At 48.0% G+C, this 20,870-nt stretch overlaps 1 protein-coding gene across 4 annotated transcripts in view; it reads right to left on the bottom strand.

Moving 5' to 3' along the window:
- CEP72 (centrosomal protein 72) overlaps nucleotides 1–19,735 on the bottom strand; it is a 36,887-nt gene extending 17,152 nt beyond the window's left edge. For 2 of the 4 annotated variants that reach the window (XR_008423646.1, XM_019438307.2), the window contains exons 1-6: nucleotides 19,632–19,735; nucleotides 13,086–13,213; nucleotides 11,739–11,931; nucleotides 9,932–10,040; nucleotides 2,059–2,237; nucleotides 554–736 (exon numbers count right to left, since the gene is read on the bottom strand). Coding sequence is in view for 3 of the 4 variants with exons in the window: in XM_019438307.2 (XP_019293852.2) it covers nucleotides 554–736; nucleotides 2,059–2,237; nucleotides 9,932–10,040; nucleotides 11,739–11,931; nucleotides 13,086–13,213; nucleotides 19,632–19,713 (874 nt within the window). In the remaining variant the exon portion in view is untranslated. The other 2 variants (XM_053906837.1, XM_053906838.1) reach the window with 2 other exon arrangements.
- Between the last annotated feature and the right edge of the window lie 1,135 nt (nucleotides 19,736–20,870).

The raw sequence follows: 20,870 nt of genomic DNA, 5'->3' as shown, positions 1-20,870 counted from the left end.
GTTTGCTCATATTGGGAGGTTTTCTGACAACTTTGCCACACACATGCATACGACACTCCCGATTTACTTCTTTTCTTCTTTTTTTTTTTCTTTTTTTTTTTGAGAGAGCGAGAGTGCAAGCAGGGCAGAGGGGGAAAGAGGGAGAGAATCCCAAGTAGGCTCCATGCTCAGTGCAGAGCCAGATGTGGGGCTTGATCCCATGACCCTGGGATAGTGACCTGAGCCGAAATCAAGAGGTGGATGCTTAACTGACTGAGTCGCCCAGGTGCCCCTCATTGTAATTTTTAAAATGTAGCCACAGTCGTAACCTGGACCCCTGTATTCAGAAGATGTGTATGTGTGTATAGATAGAAGGGCCAGGTACTTAGCGACTAGACTCTGCAACACGGGTCCACTACACGTTTCAGTGGAGGAGATTCTTTCCTAAGACATCTTAGAGAGCTCCACAAACACACAAATATATCGAAGACAGGAGGAGAGATTTCACAGGGACAGCACACGGTGAAAACATGCACTGCTGAGGAGCTGACAGAGGGCGCATGACACTGCTCACCTGGGTGTGGGGCAAAGTGTGTGTGCAGCCCACACTGCGGTGGGAGCTCCCCACAGTACTGGTTCTGAGGCCTCTCTTCCGAGCCATCCCCTCGAGAGCTGCTTTTCCTCTTCTCGTGGCCTTTCTTTATGGAATCCCCACACGGGTACTGTACTGACTGGGGACTCAACAGGTGCCTGGATTCTATTTTATTAAAAAACATTTTAGAAGTTTTATTTCATTAGAAATGACATTTTAACCTTATGACAGTGTATGATGGCTACAGAGTACACAATTAAATAAGAAAAAGGTGACTGAGCAGCCAGCCCCGCAGTGACAGCAGCAGGTGCCGCAGACGCCTGACCTCAGCACTTACTGCACAGCTGGTACCGGTACAAAGACTCGACGACCAACAGAACACCACACAGAATCTAGAAAGAGACTCGAGTCAGCTGAGCTAACAGAGGTGCCATGGTACTGAGTGAGAAGACGGTTTCTTCACAAGCACGGGGTGGACAAAGATTTCTTTACAGGACACCAAAAAGCACAAACCATATAAAAAACAGAATCGACAGGCAGACTCCACTGAGAACTTCTGCTCTTCCGAGCACGTTAGGCAAAGAAACGGCAAGCCACAGAACAGGAGAGGTCTGCGGTACCTGCATCTGAGAAAGGGCTTGTCCGAAAAAAGCCACAGAGAACGAGCTCTCATGACCTGGCGCTAAGAAGCGAAAAATGGGAGGGGAAGAGGCTTGAACAGAAGTGTCTCAGCAGACAAGTGGCCCTGAAAACCTGCCCATCAGAGTCCTCAGGAAAGCACGTGTTAGAACCATACGGAACACCAGCGCGCTGCCTGAGGAGCCGGAACTGACAAGACTGACAACGCGGAGCCGGCGAGGACACCCAATGGGCAGATGTCCTCGCGCCAGCAGGTGAGTCCTGGGGTTTCAGCCCCAACTGATGCCTCAACCTATTGCCGTCTTCATGAAAAGCTCTCAGAAACTCCTAACAGGAGAAGAAGCAGAGCCACAGCACGGACACAAGCCCTGGTGGAAAACAGAGGCCCTGAGCAAAGCCCTTGAAGAAACTCACATGCTATAAAGACTTCACAACATCCTCGTCCGGTCTAAAGTTCTGAACCTGGCAGCCTGAGCGCTCAGTGTCTCCTAAGCTAAGGGAACACCCACTCATGGTACGGATGGACAGTAGTCTCACCAGCCACAGGACACTTTACCCTCCTGTCTGCTTTGACCTTTTGGGTCTCCTGTGTAGTTGAAGTCGATCTGAGGAAGGACACAATTTCCACAACCACGCCGTAGAACTATACGCCCAATTATACTGATATTTTCTGTCACAAGTCTATAATCCAAACTACTGGTATTTACAAGTTCACAAAGCCTTCATGAAGATTCTGTACTTAAAGGTGAGTTTTCTAGAAAGCACAACTGTGTGTCTGGAAGCCAGTAATTACCAGAACCCCGGAACAGGCTGGCCCACTGGGCCTTTGTGCTAGAGTAGCAGCCTACCTTGGGAACTAGGGAGGTTGGCCTCTCGCCCCCTCTGGCTGGAGCTTGTGCTCCCAGGAGGGTTGCTCAAGTCCCACTCGCACTCAGCAATGAGGTTCAGGACCGCCTCATCATCTGCGTCCATTACCAAGCATTTCTTGGCCGAGGGATCAGCGCACGTGGCCCTAGAGTGGCGTGGTCTGCAAGGAAAAGCAAACTCAGTGCTGTCATTCAAGCCAGCATCATGCTCCAGCCCACGCAGACCCTGTGAAGGAAGATGGGTGCTCTATCAGCGGGGCCACAAGGTCTCCAGGGAGGAGCTGGTGCACTGAAGAAAATGGTTCTGGGTGCCTCTATTGCAGAAGTCAGCACAGGGCTTCCCCAGGACACTGGGTGATGAAAAGAAGGTCATGTGATGTCTCCATGCCATCCCAACATCCCAGTCGGGTCTGTTCAAGAATGAAAGTTCCAGAAAGCTCCTGTTCTGAAATCCCCTAGTGTGTTCTCCTCCTAGCGTATCCATGATGTGATGCATTTGATCAAGAAAGTTAAAGCGAATGGTGTTTGAAATTTCTATTTTTACATTAAGTGAAAACCTCTCCACACTGACTGAATATGAGGTGTTTTAGATACGACATCCCTACCAATGGTGACCCCCCCGCACGTGAAGGTGAACACACGTGAAGGGAATTCATTTCCAACAAGGCAGCTTATGAAATCTCTTCAAGATAATAATCACCTACTATGAACACTGACTCTGTGATACCTGATCATACTTTAAGAAGTCAATACTGTTCACTATTTTCTGAGAGTTTTCCAGCTCACTGCAGAGGGAAGGGGTCTTGGGTTCTTTTTCTGGTCTGCCCACAGAAACCGGACACCTGACACACTTCTGCCTTGGGGGTCTCCACGTCACCTATGGATCACAAGGTTCCACTGGGTCACCTATAAGACCCTCTGAGCTCTAAACGCCATAACAGTTCAGTCTCTAGATGGTCAAGGACTAGGTAAGCTACAGAATATTGGTGGAAAAAATTAAAGACATAAATAAGTGGAAAGACACCCCATCTTCATGGACTGGAAGATTTAACATTGTTAAAATGTCACTAGTCCCCAAAGCAACCTACAGAACCAGTGCAATCCCTATCAAAATCCCAGTGACGTTTTTTGCAGCAATGGAAAAAATACATCATAAAATGCATCTGGGACCTCAAGGGATGCCAAATGGTCAAACAATCTTGAAAAAGAAGAGTAAGCATTAGAACTGATATAGCAGAATTGCTGACATTACCAGACTAGGCTTTAAAACAACTACAAGTAATAATACTGAGGTCTAATGAAGAAAGCAGACAATATACAAGAACATGTGGGAAATTTAAGCAGAGAGCTGGAAATTCTCTAAGAATCAAAAGACATACTAGAGATCAAAGAAGAGAAATGAAGAAGCCTCTGATGGGCTCATCAGAAGTCTGGACACAGCCAAGGGAAGAGTGTCTGAGCCCAAGGATAGCTCAAAAGAATCCTCCAAAACTGAAAAACAAAGAAAAAGATTGAAAAAACCCAGAAGAGAATACTCAAGAAATGAGGGACAAACCACGAAAGGTGTAACACATGCTTCTTGAGAACATCAGAAAGAGAAGAGAAAAAAGGAACAGAGAAAATAATTAAAGTCTGAAAATTTCTGTGAATTAATGTCAGACACCAAACCACAGATCCAGGAAGCTCAGAGAACACTGGCAGAGTAAACAACCAAAAATTTACATCAAGGAATATCATATTCAAACTGGAAAAAAAAAAAAGAAAAGAAAAAGTAAAAAAAGGCTGAAATAAGGCAAAGGGAAAAACACTTTATGTATAGAGCAAGAAATATAGGAATTACATCTGGCTTTTCCTCAGACACCACACAAGCAGCAAAAGAGTGAAGCATTTCAACTGTTGAGAGAAAAAGCTACCACCCCAGAATTTGGTAACCTGCAAGATTATCCTTCAAAAGTGGAGGAGAAATAAAGACTTCCTCAGATAAACAGAAACTGCAATATGTTGCCAGTAGACTTACCTTGTGAGAAATGTTAGAAGAAGTTCTTTAGAGAAAAGAATGATGCAGGTCAGAAACTCAGATCTACATAGAAAGGAAGGGCACTGGGGCACCTGGGTGGTTCAGTCGGTTGAGCACCCGACTTTGGCTCAGGTCATGATCTCATGGTCCGTGGGTTTGAGCCCCATGTTGGGCTCTGTGCTGACAGCTCAGAGCCTGGAGCCTGTTTCAGATTCTGTGTCTCCTTTTCTCTCTGCCCCTCCCCAACTCACGCTCTATCTTTCTCTCCCTCTCTCTCTCTCAAAAATAAATAAGCATTAAAAAAAAGAAAGGAAGAGGACTGATCTAACAGATGAAAGTCTGAAGTACCAGCAACAATGTAGTATCTGATTATGGATGCCCACGTATTACATGCAGTTATAGCTTATTCATCAATGAAATCAATGATGGCACCGATACAAGGGACAGGAGGGTGGAGTTAAGAATGTTTTGTTAGTATGGGGTATTTCCACTGCCTGGGAAGCAGTGCAGTGTTACTTGAAAGAGGACTTGGACTAGCTGTAAAGGTCTACTTCATACTCTAGGGCAACCACTAAAAAAGCAAAAATATAACTGAGATGCTAACAAAGGAGAGAAAATAGAATGGTGTAACATGCTTGTTTAGAAGCACAAAAGGAAGAAACAAAGCAGAACAGGAACAGAGAAAACAGGAATGAATATGGTAGATATGAATCCAACTGTATCAATAACCACTTTAAACATCAATGGTCTAAACGTTCCGATTAAGAGAGATTCAACAAGGATCAAAAAACAAGATCCAACTATACGCTGTCTACAAGAAACCCATTTTAAATATAAAGGCATATATGGATCAAAAGTAAAGGGACAATGACAATGACAAATACATCATCCTGATGCTACTAGAGAGAATGCAGGAACAGCTACATTAATTTCAGATGGAGCTGACTTCAAAGCAAGGAAAGTTACAGGGATACAAGGGGCATTACATAAAGATAAGGGATCAATTCTACAAGAGGAATTTAAAGCCCTTAACCTGTATACACCTAACAACAGAGCATCAAAATACATGAGACAAAACTGACAGAACTGCAAGGAGAAATAGATGAGTCCACCACCACAGCCGGAGACTCCAGCACTCCTATATCAGAAATGGACAGACCTGGCAGGCAGAAAATCAGTAAGGACACGGCTGAAGTCAACAGTACCATCAATCAACTGGATATACTGACGTCTATAGACCACGTCACCCAACAATAGCAGAATTACACATTCTTCTCAAGCTTCTATTCAACTTAGATAAATCACACTGTGAGCCATAAAACAAATCTTCACAAATTTAAAAGAGGAGAATTCATAGAGTATCTGCTCTCAGACTACCAGTAATTGATAACAGAAAGAAAAATGGAAAATCCTAAATACTTGGGAGATTAAAGAGTAAATTCCTGGGGCGCCTGGATAGCTCAGTCAGTTAAGTGTCCAACTCTTGATTTCAGCTCAGGTCATGATCTCACAGTTCATGAGTTCGAGCTCTGTGCCAGGCTCTGCACTGACAGCATGGAGCCTGCTTGGGATTCTCTGTCTTCCCTCTCTCTGCCCCTCCCCTGCATGCAATCGATCTCTCCCTCTCTCTCAAAAATAAATATTTAAAAAAACATAATAAAGAGCAAACTCCTAAATAATGTATGACATGAGTCAAAAAAGAAATCTCCAGAGAAATTTAAAAATATTTCGAATTAAATGAAAATACACCTTATCAAAATTTGTGGGATGCAGTGAAAGCAATACTTAGAATGAAATTCACAGCATTGAATGCATATATTAGAAAAATAGTAAAATCTAAAATCAATAATCTAACCTTCCACCTTAGGAAATTAGACAAAGAGCCAATTAAATCCAAAGAAAGCAGAAGAAAAGAAATAATAAAAATCAGAGCAGAAATCAGTGATACTGAAAACAGGAAATCAACACAGAAAAATCAACAAAAACCAAAAGTTAGTTCTTCAAAGAGATCAATAAAATTGAAAAACCTCAATACCAGGTTAATTAAGAAAAAAAAAAAGAGAGACAAATTACTAATGTCAGAAGTGAAAGAGGGGTCACAATGACAGATCCCATGGACATCAAAAGGATAATAAAGGAATACTATGAAGAACTCTACACCCACAAATTTGATAATCTAATCAGACCAGTTCCTGGAAATGTACTAATCTAACAAAATTCACACAAGGAGAAATGGATAACCTGAATGGACATATATATTAAAGACACAAAATCAATAATAGTCCTCTGAAACTAGGTTCAGATGGGTTCACTGGTGAATTCCACCAAACATTTAAAGAAAAAAAACTATAGCAATTCTCTATAATCTCTTCCAGAAGACAGATACAGACAGAATACTTCCTAACTTATTCTATGTGGCCAGCCTTATTTTAATATGCAAGAAAACTATAGACCAATATCTCTCATGAATACAGATGCAAAAATCCTCAACAAAATATTAGCAAACTGTATCCAACAATGTATAAAAAAAATTAACTCACCACAACCAAGTGGGATTTATTCCAGATATGCAAGGCTAGGTCAACATTTGAAAATTAATGCAATCATCACATCAACAGACTAAAAAAGAAAACTCATATGCTCATATCAATAGATACAGAAAAAGCATTTGACAAAACCCACATCCATTCCTGATGAAAATGACGAGCAAACTACAAATAGAGGGCAACTCCTCAACTGGATAAAGAACATCTACAAAAACCTGCAGCTAACATCCCCCTCAATGGTGAGAAACTAGATGCTTCTTTGCTAAGATCAGGACAAGGAAAGGTGTCCCCTCTCATTCCTTCTTTTAAACATCATATTGGAAGTCCCACTAATGCAATAAGAAAAGGAAATAAAATATATACAGATTGAGAAGGAAGAGATAAAGTTGTCTCTGTTCACAGATACATGATTGTCTATAGAAAATCCCAAAGAATCAACCAAAAACAAGAAAGGAAAAAACCTCCTGGATCTAACAAGTGGTTATATAGCAAGGCTGCAAAATACAAGGAGTTATAAGTTGCATTGTATTCCCTGCTGCCCCCCGCCCCCGCCCCCCCCCCCCCCCGCCGCCAAAAGATATGAAGTCCCAATACCCTATACCTCAGAACGTGACCTTAATTGGAAATGGGGTCTTTACAGAGGTAATCAAGTTAATAGGAGATTGGGGTGGGCCCTAATCCAACCCGACTGGTATCTTTTGGGGAAACTGGGACACAGAAACAAACATGCAAAAGGGGAGATTACATGAAAAGACACAGGGAGAAGAGCCATATAAAGAGGACTGGAGAGATACATCTGCAAGACAAGGAACACCAAAGATTTCCAGCAAACCATCAGAAGCCAGAAGAACCACCAGAATCATGGAATAGATTCTCCCTTACAGCCTCCACAAAGAATCAAGTCACCAACACCTTGATTTCAGACTTCTACCCTTAACAACTGTGAGACAACAAATTTCTGTTATTTTAAGCCACCCCGTTTGTGGTACTTTTACATCAGCTCTAGGAAACTAATGCATAAGGTTAATATACAAAAGTCAACCACTTACTACATACCAGTAATGAACAACTGGAATTTGAAATGAAAAAAAGGCAGTGCCACTTACAATAGCACAAAAAAATGACATATCAAATATAATCTAACAAAACATGTACAAGATCTGTTTGAGGAAAGCTACAAACCTCTGATAATGAAATCAAAGAACTAAATGAATGGACATTCTACGCTCACAGAGAGGAAGACTCAATATTGTCAAGGTGTCAGCTCTTCCCAGCTCAATCTACAGATTCACTGCAATCCCAGTCAAAATCTCAACAAACCGATAGTTTACACAGAAAAGCAAGAGACCCAGGAAAACGAACAAAATACTGAAGGAGAACAAAGTTAGAGGTCTGGCACCACCGGACTCCTAATCTCACATGGACAAAGGGGCTAGGAAACTCTTTTTGTAACAGTCACCAGACCCATTCATGAGTCTCCATCTTTATGACTTAATCACCTCTCAGAGGCCCTACCTCCTAACACAGTCATCTAGGGGTTAGGATTTCAACACATGAATTTGGGGGGGCCACAAACATCCAGACCACTGCACAGGGTACTGGGAGCAGCTGTCTACACAGTAATTAATCTAGTTTTAATGGGGAAGTGAGGAGAAGATGGCGACAGTGTAGGTATCTGAGGGAACAGGAGACCCCAAGGATTTGGAATCGATCTTGAGAAATCAGAACAGAAACTGGCAAAATATGGCCCACAAGGTCAAATCTAACCCATTGCCTATTTTTGTAAATAAAGTTTTACTGGAACACAGTCATCCATTTAAATATTGCCTATAGCTGCTTTCATGCTACAAAGGCAGAGTTCAAAAATTGAGGAAGAGATCATATGGTCGGTCCACAGAACCAAAAGTATTCACTCTCCGGCCCTTTTCAAAAAAGAATTGGTAACGCCTGCATTACAGGAATTTAGGGATGAGCTAAAGCATATAATGCAAGAAAAAGAAAACCATTAAAAGCTTCAGACAAAACAAAATGGTGTACAAGATCATGTAATTTCTAGCACATTATAAGCAATGTAAACATAGTGTATTGATTTTTGCCCCTTAAAATCAACCCACAGGGGTGCCTGGGTGGCTCAGTCGGGAGTCTGACTTCAGCTCAGGTCACGATCTCGTGGTTTGTAGGTTCGAGCCCCACGTCGGGCTCTGTGCTGATAGCTCAGAGCCTGGAGCCTGCTTTGGATTCTGTGTCTCCCTTTCTCTCTGCCCCTCCCCTGCTTACACTCTGTCTCTCTCTCTCTCTCTCTCTCAAAAATAAAGAGACATTAAAAAAATTTTTTTTTTAAATCAACCCACAAACCACGAAGACATTTTATGGTCTCAGGACACATTTAAATACTACCAACCATCACAGTGTACATTAAACACAGCAATGCAGCCGCGGGGAGGTGGCACAGATGTGGGGCATGGGCAGGCATAGGATCCCACTCCCACAGCACAACTACATACGGCACCGCCAGCACTGACCACAGAGAACATGGGAAGGATCGTACTTCACAGGCCGTGAGCACTGGGGTTGGGGAGGAAGGGGCTGTGACAGTCAGCAGTCAGCTACCGCTTAAAGCGCTCACACGCATAAAAGGTGGCGTGTTTGTACTGTCTGGAGATGAGAAAGTAACTCAAGCAGGAAACAACCACGAAAGTAAGCAGTGGCTGCCTCTGAGGGACAGGCCAAGGAGGACACAAGATGCTGTGACTTCCTAGCGCTACTTGACTTTACATGTTACTACTTTATTTTTTTTTAATTATTTATTTGTTTATTTTTTACATTTTTAAATTTATTTTTGAGGGAGAGACAGAGCACAAGTGGGGAACAGGCAGAGAAAAAGACAGAGGGAGAAACAGAATCCAAAGCAGGCTCCAGGCTCTGAGCTGTCAGCACAGAGCCCGATGTGGGGCTCGAACCCACAAACCGTGAGATCATGACCCAAGCTGAAGTTGGATGCTCAACCGACTGAGCCACCCAGGCGCCTCTACATGTTACTACTTTAATAAACATTTTAATATTATAAAATAAATATGGAAAACGTGGACAACAGGGGGAGAAGTCCCCCGTCCCACCACCATTTCCTTGAGCCCCCGTTGGTACCTGAGCATTTCTTCTTTCCTCCTTTGCACGTCTGCCCTTGAAGTGGCAATCAGCACACAAAGAAGCTCCTATCTTTTAGGTAAACATTCTATCAACAGGCAAGTCTGAACAGCTTCTCTCAATGTTCAAATACCACTTCTGTTCATACCTTCCAACTCTTAAAACAGCTGGGAAGCTCTGCTTTGAGTCCAGTGATTCCTCCGATGCAAAATGCAACTGGGATGCTTTCCGCTCGCTCTCTCTCACGGGACGATCATCTAGGGAGAAGATGCCAGAGAACTAGCAAACACCACCAAGAAGCAGGTGACAGGCCCCCAACGACCCAGCCCCACAGGGGCACCTCCTAGCAGCCTTGAAGCACATCACCCTTCCCTTGGGAATGAAGGTGCCCCCGTCACCCACCCTGTAGCACACTGCATGGGACCAGCACTGCCACCCCTGGCTCAGGGACCTTCCATCCCCTGGGGCCAGGCCTGCCACAAGCATCCCCTGTTAAGTACTGGGTAGACCCAGTAAAGGAATGCTGGGCTCTGGTGGCTACACTTGGTTTCCCAGATGACAAATACCGATTCCAAGAGGGTCAGCCTCCTCCCGTAAAGCTACTCCTCAGAGACTACTGTGGAGGCCGGCTGCTGCCCGTGGGAAAAGAAATACACATGCAAGTTGACACACAGGCACGTCTTTCTCGGCACGTCTACCTCCTTTCTATGCATGTTCTCGGTGCTGGATGAGGTTCTGGAACCACACTGAGCACATCTGAGATGTCTCCGTGGATGAGAATCCTGAACATGCTGAAGAGTGAATGTGGTGGCTGTGTGTCTGGGCCTAGGGTGTGCATCCTCAGATCCGGAGTTTCAACTGTCCCCACACATGAGCCCTGAGCCCCAGAAGGCCTCTGCTCACTTGTTACTGCTGGGTCTCCCCCCAGAAAACCTGAGAGTCAGATGGTTCCCAATACTAAAAGTCAATGCTGTGCAACTTTTCACACATCCTACCACAGAACTAACGTCACAAATGGTTAAGTTCCAAAGCTGCCTCCCAAAGAGCATTTCGTGGAGGCACACCCCAACTGCCCCTCAGCCTCAACAAACAGTGCACTGGCCCTCAGGATTGAGGATGCACTGTCATCACTGGGGACACAGGACAACACTGCCCTTCACGCAGACATTCCCACACCCCCAATACCCAGCACTTAGCTCCCTTCATGGAGGAGAAGGATTGAGCATACAAGGCTCCTTCTCCTTCTTCATGCTCCGCGTGCCCTGGTGCTCACACTCCAGCTCTCTCACTGGAGGTGCAACACGGGGAGCGTCAGCAGTGCCACCGGCGAGAATGTTCATGGCAAAGACAACTCCTGGTAGCCGGGCAGGTGGGTGGGAAGGTGCCGCTATGGATGGCTTCCCCAAGCATGAACCTCCCAGCTGGTATGACCACTGGGCACCCTGGGAGCTCTGCCTGCAAGCCTGACACAAAGATCTGTTTCTTTTAGGGACATGGGCTACTAAGCCGGTGGGTAGCTACACCTGCCAACAGGACCTCACACTCTCCCATCGCTATCACCTGGGGGAGGGGAGGGCACACGAACCTCTCTTCCTACAACCTTCTAGGCAGATGTGAAACAAGGTAAAATCCAACCGCCTGGCTGAGCCTGAGATGAAGCCCAGGGAGTCACGCACGGAAATGGCACCGGATGTTCAGAGAACACGTCCAAGCCAATCACCTAGAAACTGGAGGGCCAGAAAGGGACAGAGCAGCCTGGCCCACACCTGTGCTCACGGCCCCCCCGGCAGGTGTCTGTGGCCAGAGTTCCTGGCCATCCCCCCAGGCAGCGCTCCGAGACTCACGCTGGCAGACACAGGGACTCCACCAGGGGAGTAGAAAGTCAACTTCTGAGAGCACAAAACACCTATTAGGGCTCCCATGAGCAAGGGTGTGAGCACAGCCGTGGCGCCTACCCAGCTGCCTGAGCTTCGGGAGCATGTGCACGACAAAAAGGCGGTAATCAGACTCGTTCTTCACCACAGGGTTCAGCCGGAGGTCCACGTCTGTAAGCTCCGTCAAGGCGTGGAGCTGAAGCACTTCGGCCAACGAGGAGATGCAGTTGTAGTAGAGACTGAGGCTTTCCAGCGCAGTCAGGTACTGAATGCCCTGCCAACGGGGCAAAACGCAGCATTAGTTTATGCTTTGAAAAATAAACAGCGAGACGGGCCATCGATACGAACCAACACCAACCTAACAGAGGCACCCGCAAGCGACCACATGGCACTGCCAGGAGGAGCACAAAGACGGAAGGCGCTCCGTGCCGTGCAGGTTCGGGATGCCACGTCTGCAGCAGCGCAGACCGCGGAGGACAGCCCGTATCTGCGGAGTTCTCACAACGTCATTCAATCCGCACACAACCCCACACGCTAAGAACTGTTACTGCTCCAATTCTACAGATTAGAAAACAGCCCGGGGAGGTTGAACAAGGGGCCGGCCCTGGGTGTGCCCTGGACTGAAACTCCCGGGTGACGCCGACCAGGCTCCAAGCGCTCTCTATAACGTGAGGCAGAAGCCTCCTCCTCTCCAGGAAGTCGTGGGCAGTGTTTACACAATTCCCCCCCTGCCACCACCTGGGTGATTTCTCACTCCCTCACCAGGACCAAGGGATTCCCAGGATGCCCTGCACACACGGCACTGCCACTTAAGGGTCTGAGGCCAGACGTGAAGTGCAGAATATGGATGGAAAAAAACACAGCTGAGACAGGGATGGACAGTGACCAGGCCACAAACACTAGTCTTTCGGGCCTTATTTTATTGCCTTTTTTTTTTATTATTATTATTTTTTATTTATTTTTTTTATTTTTGGGACAGAGAGAGACAGAGCATGAACGGGGGAGGGGCAGAGAGAGAGGGAGACACAGAATCGGAAACAGGCTCCAGGCTCCGAGCCATCAGCCCAGAGCCTGACGCGGGGCTCGAACTCACGGACCGCGAGATCGTGACCTGGCTGAAGTCGGGTGCTTAACCGACTGCGCCACCCAGGCGCCCCTATTTTTTTGCCTTTAAAGATACAGCCGTCTTCATCGGAGATATGAGTTTCAGTTGTCAAAGTAGTTTAAAGGTGTAATGAGATGTGTATGAAATCTACAGCTCATAACGAACACAAGAAAAACAACGCAATATTACAACCGTTGTTAAGTGTACGGTCTACATACATTATAAGCAAAGTTATAAAACATACTGCATTGTTACTATAAATGTACTTTCCACTGCTACTGACAGCAATAAAATTTCTTCCAAGAAAAAAACCTAAAACTTACCTCTAGACTCACCAAGGAGTTGCGTGAGAGGTCTAAAGATTTCAGGCCAGTTAAGTTCATCAAAGAATTTCCTAGGTGAGTAATCTTTTCTTGGTAAGTTCCAGGAATAGATAATGACCGAAGTTCAGCTAAGAATAGAAAAATCATGAGATTTTCACCTTCCTTTTCAGTGAAAATATATTACTGTAATAAGAATGAGCTACAGCAGGGGCACCTGGGTGGCTCAGCCGGTTAAGCGGCCGACTTCAGCTCAGGTCATAATCTCACGGTCCGTGAGTTCCAGCCCTGCGTCAGGCTCCGTGCTGACAGGTCAGAGCCTGGAGCCTGCTTCAGATTCTGTGTCTGTCTGTCTGTCTGTCTCTCTCTCAAAAATAAATAAACATTAAAAAAAAAAAAAAACATTAAAAAAAAAAAAGAATGAGCTACAGCAACCTCAGAATCTGAAAAGTCACAAGAACAATGTAACTCCAGGTCTGAGTACTGATACTACAGGAGAAATGCATGCAAGCTTCCAGCTCACGTTTATCTCCAAAATGCCTCCATGCCCACGCATGCCCTGCTCCCCACACCCCTGCTTCTCCCCTCAGACACTCTCCCACCAGGAATATCTTCCTAACTGGGCCCCCACTTGTGGAGCCCCCATGCAGGGATCACAATTCGAAAACCAATAGTGAGCTAACGTGACAACTCCCTGCCAGTTACATGCAAGGGCACAGTGTGTGCTCTATGCACCATATGCCTCTGCGTGCAATTAAATGAATGGCAGCCATTAAATGAACGTTGCTACAAAAATAAGTTTCTGTGATCAAAAAGACAGTTTGGGTCTGAGCACACCAGTACTTTCCCAGGAAGAATTATGTTTTAAAACACATCTTAATTAAATTTAAAATTGATTTGTGGGCTTCCATTTCCAGACAAGACAGAGTAGACCCATTTCACCCTACTCCTACTCAGGTACTACACCTAAGTGCCTGGAAAACAATATACGAAACAAGCACCAGACAGATCTGGAGGGTGGGGAACAGAAGGCCAACTGTTTAGGGACCTCAAGAAAACAGTCCAGCAGTGAGGGCCCTGTGCTGGTTTGGGGTCCTTTTTGTCTCCCATATGGCCCAATATGAGTGCCAAAGAAGCTGGTGACACACAGACACCATGGACACTGACTGAAAAGTAAGGATAAGCCTGCTGCCCATGGTAGAAGGACCAGGAAGGGGCAGCGGTGGAGGAAGGACTCCTGAAATCAGCCCCACTCTAGCTCAAGAGCCAGCAAAAAAAACAAAACAAAAAAAAACCACACCACACACCTGGCCTTGCACAGTGGCCAGCCCTGGGACAGAGTGAGAGGATGCGGATTACCACCTGGGTTGCAAGGAGGTGGCCCACAGGCATCTACAGAGGCTGCGTGTGTGACAGGAGCCTGGCCACTACCTTAGGAACAAGGCAGCGCCCGCTCAGTGCCAATAATGTGTAACAAGATTCAAATAAGAAACAAGTCTCTCAACACCCAAAATGTCCATGACACAACAAAAAAATGACCAAAACCTGAAAAAAATCTCAATTTAAATAGAAAAACAATCAACACCAACACTGACAGGACAGAATTATTTAACAAGAATTTTAAAGCAATACTTTAATGAACAATTATGAACACTCTTGAAACAAACGATAAGATAGGAAGTCTTGGCAAAAAAACCCCATAAGATATAAAGAAGAAAAAAATAGGAATTTCAGAAACATGAAATACAATAACCAAAACAAAAGTACCACACAGAAGCAGCTCAGTAACAGCATGGAGATAACAGAAGAAAAAATTCAAAGAGTGAATGCAAAGATAGACTGGTCAAAATTGTCCTATCTGACCAGCAGAGAGAAAAGAGACTTAAAAAAGAAGAGAAAGAAAGAATGAATGAACAGAGCCTCAGGGGCCCATGGAAAAAGAAACCTAACATTCCTGTCATGAGTCCCCATGCAGTCCCAATTAGAGTTCCAAGAAGAGAATGATAGTATGACTAAGAAGAAAAATGTTTAGCAATTACAGAAATAATGGCTGAAAACTTACCAAATTTGGCAAAAGACATAAAGCTATATATTCAAGAAGCTGAGAAAACCCCAAACAGAATAAAGACAAAAAAAAAAAAAAAAAAAAAAGCCATGCCCAGATACATCAGAAATAAACTTCTACAATCTAAAAACAGTGGAAGCGGGGCATCTGAGTGGCTCAGTTGGTTAAGCGTCCAACTTCAGCTCAGATCATGATCTCGTGGTTTGTGAGTTCAAGCCCCACATCAGGCTCTGTGCTGACAGCTGTGTCTCCCTCTCTCTCTGCCCCTCCCCTGCTCACGCTCAGTCTCTCTCAAAAATAAATAAACATTAAAAAAAAATTAAAAACAATGAAAGCATCTTGAAAACAGCCAGAAAGAAAAGGCATTACCCATAGAGAAAAAACAACTGACAAGGCAGGTGATTATCCTTCAGAACCAAGGAGGCGTGAAGGAAGGAGAGCCACATTTTCCACGTGCTGAAAGAAAAGAACTTTCAACCATGAAACCTGTACCCAGCAAAAACAATCTTAGGTACTGAAGTGAAATAAAGATATTTTCAAATGAAGAAACACACAGAGAATCTGTCATGAGTACACCTGCCCTAAGGCAACTGCTACAGAAAACTCTTCAAATAAATAGGAAGGATAAAAGAAGAAAACCTAGGTCATCAGAAATGAAGGAATAATGAAACAGGTAAGCATGTAAGTAAAAATGTTTCCTCCTGAGTTATTTACAATTTTGGATGACTGTAAAAGAAAAAAGTGATTAATGTGGTTCTCAAGGTATGCAAAGAAAATATTTAAGATCACTAAATTATAAAGGATAATAAAACCAAAGGACACATTGGGTAAGGTTTCTACATTTCACTGGAAGGGGTAAAATGTCCACACAAGTAGACTGTGTTAAATTACATAATACACTGTAACTTATAGAGCAACCACTAAAAATAGGTATACAAAGAGATATGCTCAAAAATATAATAGAGAAGTCAAAATGGAACACTAAAAAAATACTCAAACGGCAGAAGGCAGGAACAGGGAAAGAACAGAAAACAAATAATAAAATGGCATACTTCCAACTATCTCATATTAACAATTCCATTAAATGTAAATGGTCTAAATACACTAGAAAAAAGAGATTGGCAGAGTAAATAAAAATGAACCAACTATAAACTGCCTATAAGAACCTCACTGCAAATATAATGATATAGATAAGTTTAAAGATTACACAGTAAATAGAGGGGAAAGATATGCCCTGCAAACACTAATCAAAAGTAAGCTGCAGTGGCTACACTACATGCCTCAACAAAGAAAATCATCAGGGACAAAGAGCAATAGCACATATGTTACAAGGGTCACTTCAAACCCTAAATATGTAGGCACAGTGTCAAAACATATGAAGGGAAACAGAGAAATCAACAATTACGGTTATGGACTTCAACACTTCCCTCCCAGTAACTAATACAATCACTAGACAGAAAATCAACAAAGATACAGAAGAACTAAACCTCATCATCAGCCAACAGGATCTAATAGATATTCACATAATACTCCACCCAACAACTTTCTTTTCAGGTGCACTTGGAACATTCACCAATATAAACCAGATCCTGGACCAAAAACAAACCTCAACAAATTTAAAAGAATTAAAATCACAGAGTATGTACTCTGACCATAATGGAATCACACTAGAATCAATAAAAGAAGGGGAAAAAAGGAAAATCTCCAAACACACAATGAGAAAACACACCCCCAAGCAGTCCACAGGTCAAAGAGAAGTCGTCTCCAGGAAAACCTAAAAATGCACTGTACTTAATGAAAACGAACATATAACAAAATTTGTGAATGCAGCTAAAGCTGTGCTTAGAGGAAAACTTATGTCACTAAATTATAAAGTATAAAATCAGTAATCTAAACTCTCACCTCAAGAATCTACAAGAGAAAACTAAATGCAAAGTGAGCAGACAAAAGGAAATAATAGAGAACAGAATCAATAAAATTTGAAACTAGGAAACAATGGAGAAAAACCCACCAAACCAAAAGCTGACTCACTGAAAAGGTTAATACAATCGACAAACCTTTACCAAGTCTAAAATCGAAGACAGAAATGACAATATCAAGAATGGAAGAAGGGTTACCACCACAGACCCCAAAAACATTTAAGAGGCTGGCAAGGGAGTAAACAACTCTACACACATAAGTTCAACAACTTCCAGAAAACAATCAATTTTACAAATCCCAACCATAACTCACCCAAGAAGAAACTGATAATAAGGATAGTTTTACAACAGACAGAGAAACTGAATGTATAATTTAAAAGCTTCAAATACAGGGGCGCCTGGGCGGCTCAGATCGTGAGCTGGGGGTTTGTGAGTTCCAGCCCCTATGGGGCACACTGCTGTCAGTGCAGAGCCTGCTTCCGATCCTCTGTCCCTCTCCCTGCCCCCCTCAGAAAGAAACATTAAAAAAAACAACAAAAACAACAACTTCAAGGCTTATATGGTTTCAGAGAGCACCAAATCTACACAACCTCTTCTAGAATGCACATGAGGAAGCAACACTTCCCAACGTATTTCAGGTGCTCAGCTTTACCTTGATGCCAAAACCAGACACAAGCAGGACAAAAAGAAAACCAGCGACCAATGTCCCCCATGAATATACACACAAAACTCCGCAGCACAGAGAGATGGGAGACCAGAACTCAGGAGACAATTGTGCGACAGGGGCGGAGGGCGCGTCTTCCCAGGAATGAAGACTGCAGGTTCAAGGTTTTATTAAAAGCCAACCTGGAACCGCCTTATTTATGGGTGAAAGAATGCCCCCCCACCCCACTCGGCCCCCGCGCCCCACTAGGCGCCCCCCGACCCCACTGGGATCCCCCGCCCCACTCGGCCCCCCCCGACCCCACTGGGTCCCCCCACCTCCACTCGGGCCCCGCGCCCCACTAGGCGCCCCCCGACCCCACTGGGATCCCCCGCCCCACTCGGGTCCCGCGCCCCACTCGGCCCCCCCGACCCCACTGGGTCCCCCCACCTCCACTCGGGTCCCGCGCCCCACTCGGCCCCCCCGACCCCACTGGGGTCCCCCGCCCCACTCGGGGCCCCACCTCCACTCGGGTCCCGCGCCCCACTCAGCCCCCCCGACCCCACTGGGGTCCCCCACTCCACTCGGCCCCCCTGACCCCAGTGGGGCACCCCACCCCACTCGGCCCCCCCGACCCCACTGGGGTCCCCCGCCCCACTCGGGGCCCCACCTCCACTCGGGCCCCGCGCCCCGCTCGGCCCCCCCCGACCCCACGGGGGTCCCCCACCCCACTCGGCCCCCCTGACCCCAGTGGGGCACCCCACCCCACTCGGCCCCCCCGACCCCACTGGGGTCCCCCGCCCCACTCGGGGCCCCACCTCCACTCGGGTCCCGCGCCCCACTCAGCCCCCCCCCGACCCCACTGGGTCCCCCCACCTCCACTCGGGCCCCGCGCCCCACTCGGCCCCCCCTCGACCCCACTGGGGTCCCCCGCCCCACTCCAGGCCCCACCCCACTCGGGCCCCGCGCCCCACTCGGGGCCCCACCTCCAATCGGGTCCCGCGCCCCACTCAGCTCCCCCGACCCCACTGGGGTCCCCCACTCCACTCGGGCCCCTCCCGACCCCACTGGGGTCCTCCGCCCCACTCGGGCCCCGCGCCCCACTCGGCCCCCCCGACCCCACTGGGGTCCCCCACCCCACTCGGCCCCCCTGACCCCAGTGGGGCACCCCACCCCACTCGGCCCCCCCCCGACCCCACTGGGGTCCCCCGCCCCACTCGGGGCCCCACCTCCACTCGGGTCCCGCGCCCCACTCAGCCCCCCGACCCCACTGGGGTCCCCCACCCCACTCGGCCCCCCTGACCCCAGTGGGGCACCCCACCCCACTCGGGCCCCTCCCGACCCCACTGGGGTCCTCCGCCCTACTCGGGCCCCGCGCCCCACTCGGCCCCCTCCGACCCCACTGGGGCCCCCCACCTCCACTCGGGCCCCGCGCCCCACTAGGCCCCCCCTCGACCCCACTGGGGTCCCCCGCCCCACTCGGGTCCCGCGCCCCACTCAGCCCCCCCGACCCCACTGGGGTCCCCCACCCCACTCGGCCCCCCTGACCCCAGTGGGGCACCCCACCCCACTCGGGCCCCTCCCGACCCCACTGGGGTCCCCCGCCCCACTCGGGGCCCCACCTCCACTCGGGCCCCGCGCCCCACTAGGCCCCCCCCTCGACCCCACTGGGGTCCCCCGCCCCACTCCGGGCCCCACCCCACTCGGGCCGCGCGCCCCTCTCGGCCCCCCCGGCCCCACTCGGGCCTCCCACCCCCACTCGGGTCCCCTCGCTCCCACCCCATTTTCCCCACCACCTCACACCCGCCTTCGACGGTTCAGGAAGACGCGGTCCGGGTGCCGCGTCTCTGGCCGGACCCCGTCAGCCCACCCCGCGGCGGGAAGCTCGCGCCCCCAGCCTGCCCGCCGTCACCGCCACGCACACAGGTCGCGGTGAGGCGCCAGGCCGCTCTTCTCCCGGATCTTCTCTTCACACAGCACCAGCCACGGGCCCGCAGGCGCCATACTTTCAAACGGCACGCACCTGTGTCCGCGCCTGCGCAGTGGGGCGGCCGCGGAGCCGCGAGGGGCGGGGCGAGGGGCGGGGCGAGAGGCGTGGCGAGGGGCGGGGCGAGGTGGTTCGGTCCTTGGTCTCTGAACTCCCCTGCTCTGCCCTCGCTGAGAGCAGTGCCCTCCCCAGGAAAGCCTACCAGGCCGTGGGGAGCCTAACCCACCGGGAGACCCCGCACGGAGGGTCACTCGGAGGCGGCCGGTGACGTCTGGGGTCCGAGCTTGTGGCTCTCCCTCTGACCCGGAGGTTCGTGGCCTGTCAGTCCCTCTAGGGCCTTTGAGCGTCAGGAGGAGCACTTGAGATCTGCAGGGTTTAGGGAAGACTCGGTCGCATCTGCCCCAACCAGCCAGAACCGTGGAGTCACCCTCTCCTCCTCCATCTCCTGGTATATGGGAACACCTCTGCTGCCCCTCGCCCCAGGTGTGACCGGCTCCTTGGCAAGGTCACGTGGCATGTCACTGCCTGGGGGGTGGTGGTGTAGGGGGGTGTACACAGGGTGGTGGGGTACAGGGTACCGCGTCTCTGCTAAGCAGAGCAGAGCTTCCAACTTCGCGCACTGGGCCCTTGTGCTGCCGAGTCATTTACTGAGACTGGCGAACACTCGGTAATACTTCGGGGTTGTCCTGGGACTCTGACACAGGTCCCATTCCAGGTACTGCCCGCGCTCCCCTCTCTACGGGTTTGGGCACATCCCAGGCCCAGGGTGTGGTCACCGCACCAGGTCCGCTGAGGGGGACTTTGTGCAGGCAAGACACTGACAAACAGCGAACCCACGTCCTGCTTCAGAAGCGAAGAAAGGCCAACAAGAGGCTTCGGCTGGCGCCGCCCGAGGGAAGTGGCTTGTCGGGGCGGCCCACACTCCACACACCCACTGCTTCCTCCAATCACGGGTCCTGAGGCTGGACGGTGGACCTCTGCGCACACCCTGAGGACAGCACCACAGAGGCAGTGTTTCTGCCGCCATGGACGCATCAAGAAAGCTTGGGAAATCGTGTTTTCTGCTTCCTGAAGTATCGCATATTCATTGGAGGAAAAATGCAAAATACAGGAGAACAAAGATTAAGTATTCCAGCACACAGAGAAAAGCACCGTTAATGTTTCCACATGTGTC

Source organism: Panthera pardus, unplaced genomic scaffold (genome assembly GCF_024362965.1).
Source record: "Panthera pardus isolate Hobbes unplaced genomic scaffold, ASM2436296v1 HiC_scaffold_2, whole genome shotgun sequence".
NCBI lineage: Eukaryota > Metazoa > Chordata > Mammalia > Carnivora > Felidae > Panthera > Panthera pardus.
Note: the sequence above shows the minus strand (reverse complement) of the source record. Positions and strands in the feature narration are given on the sequence as shown.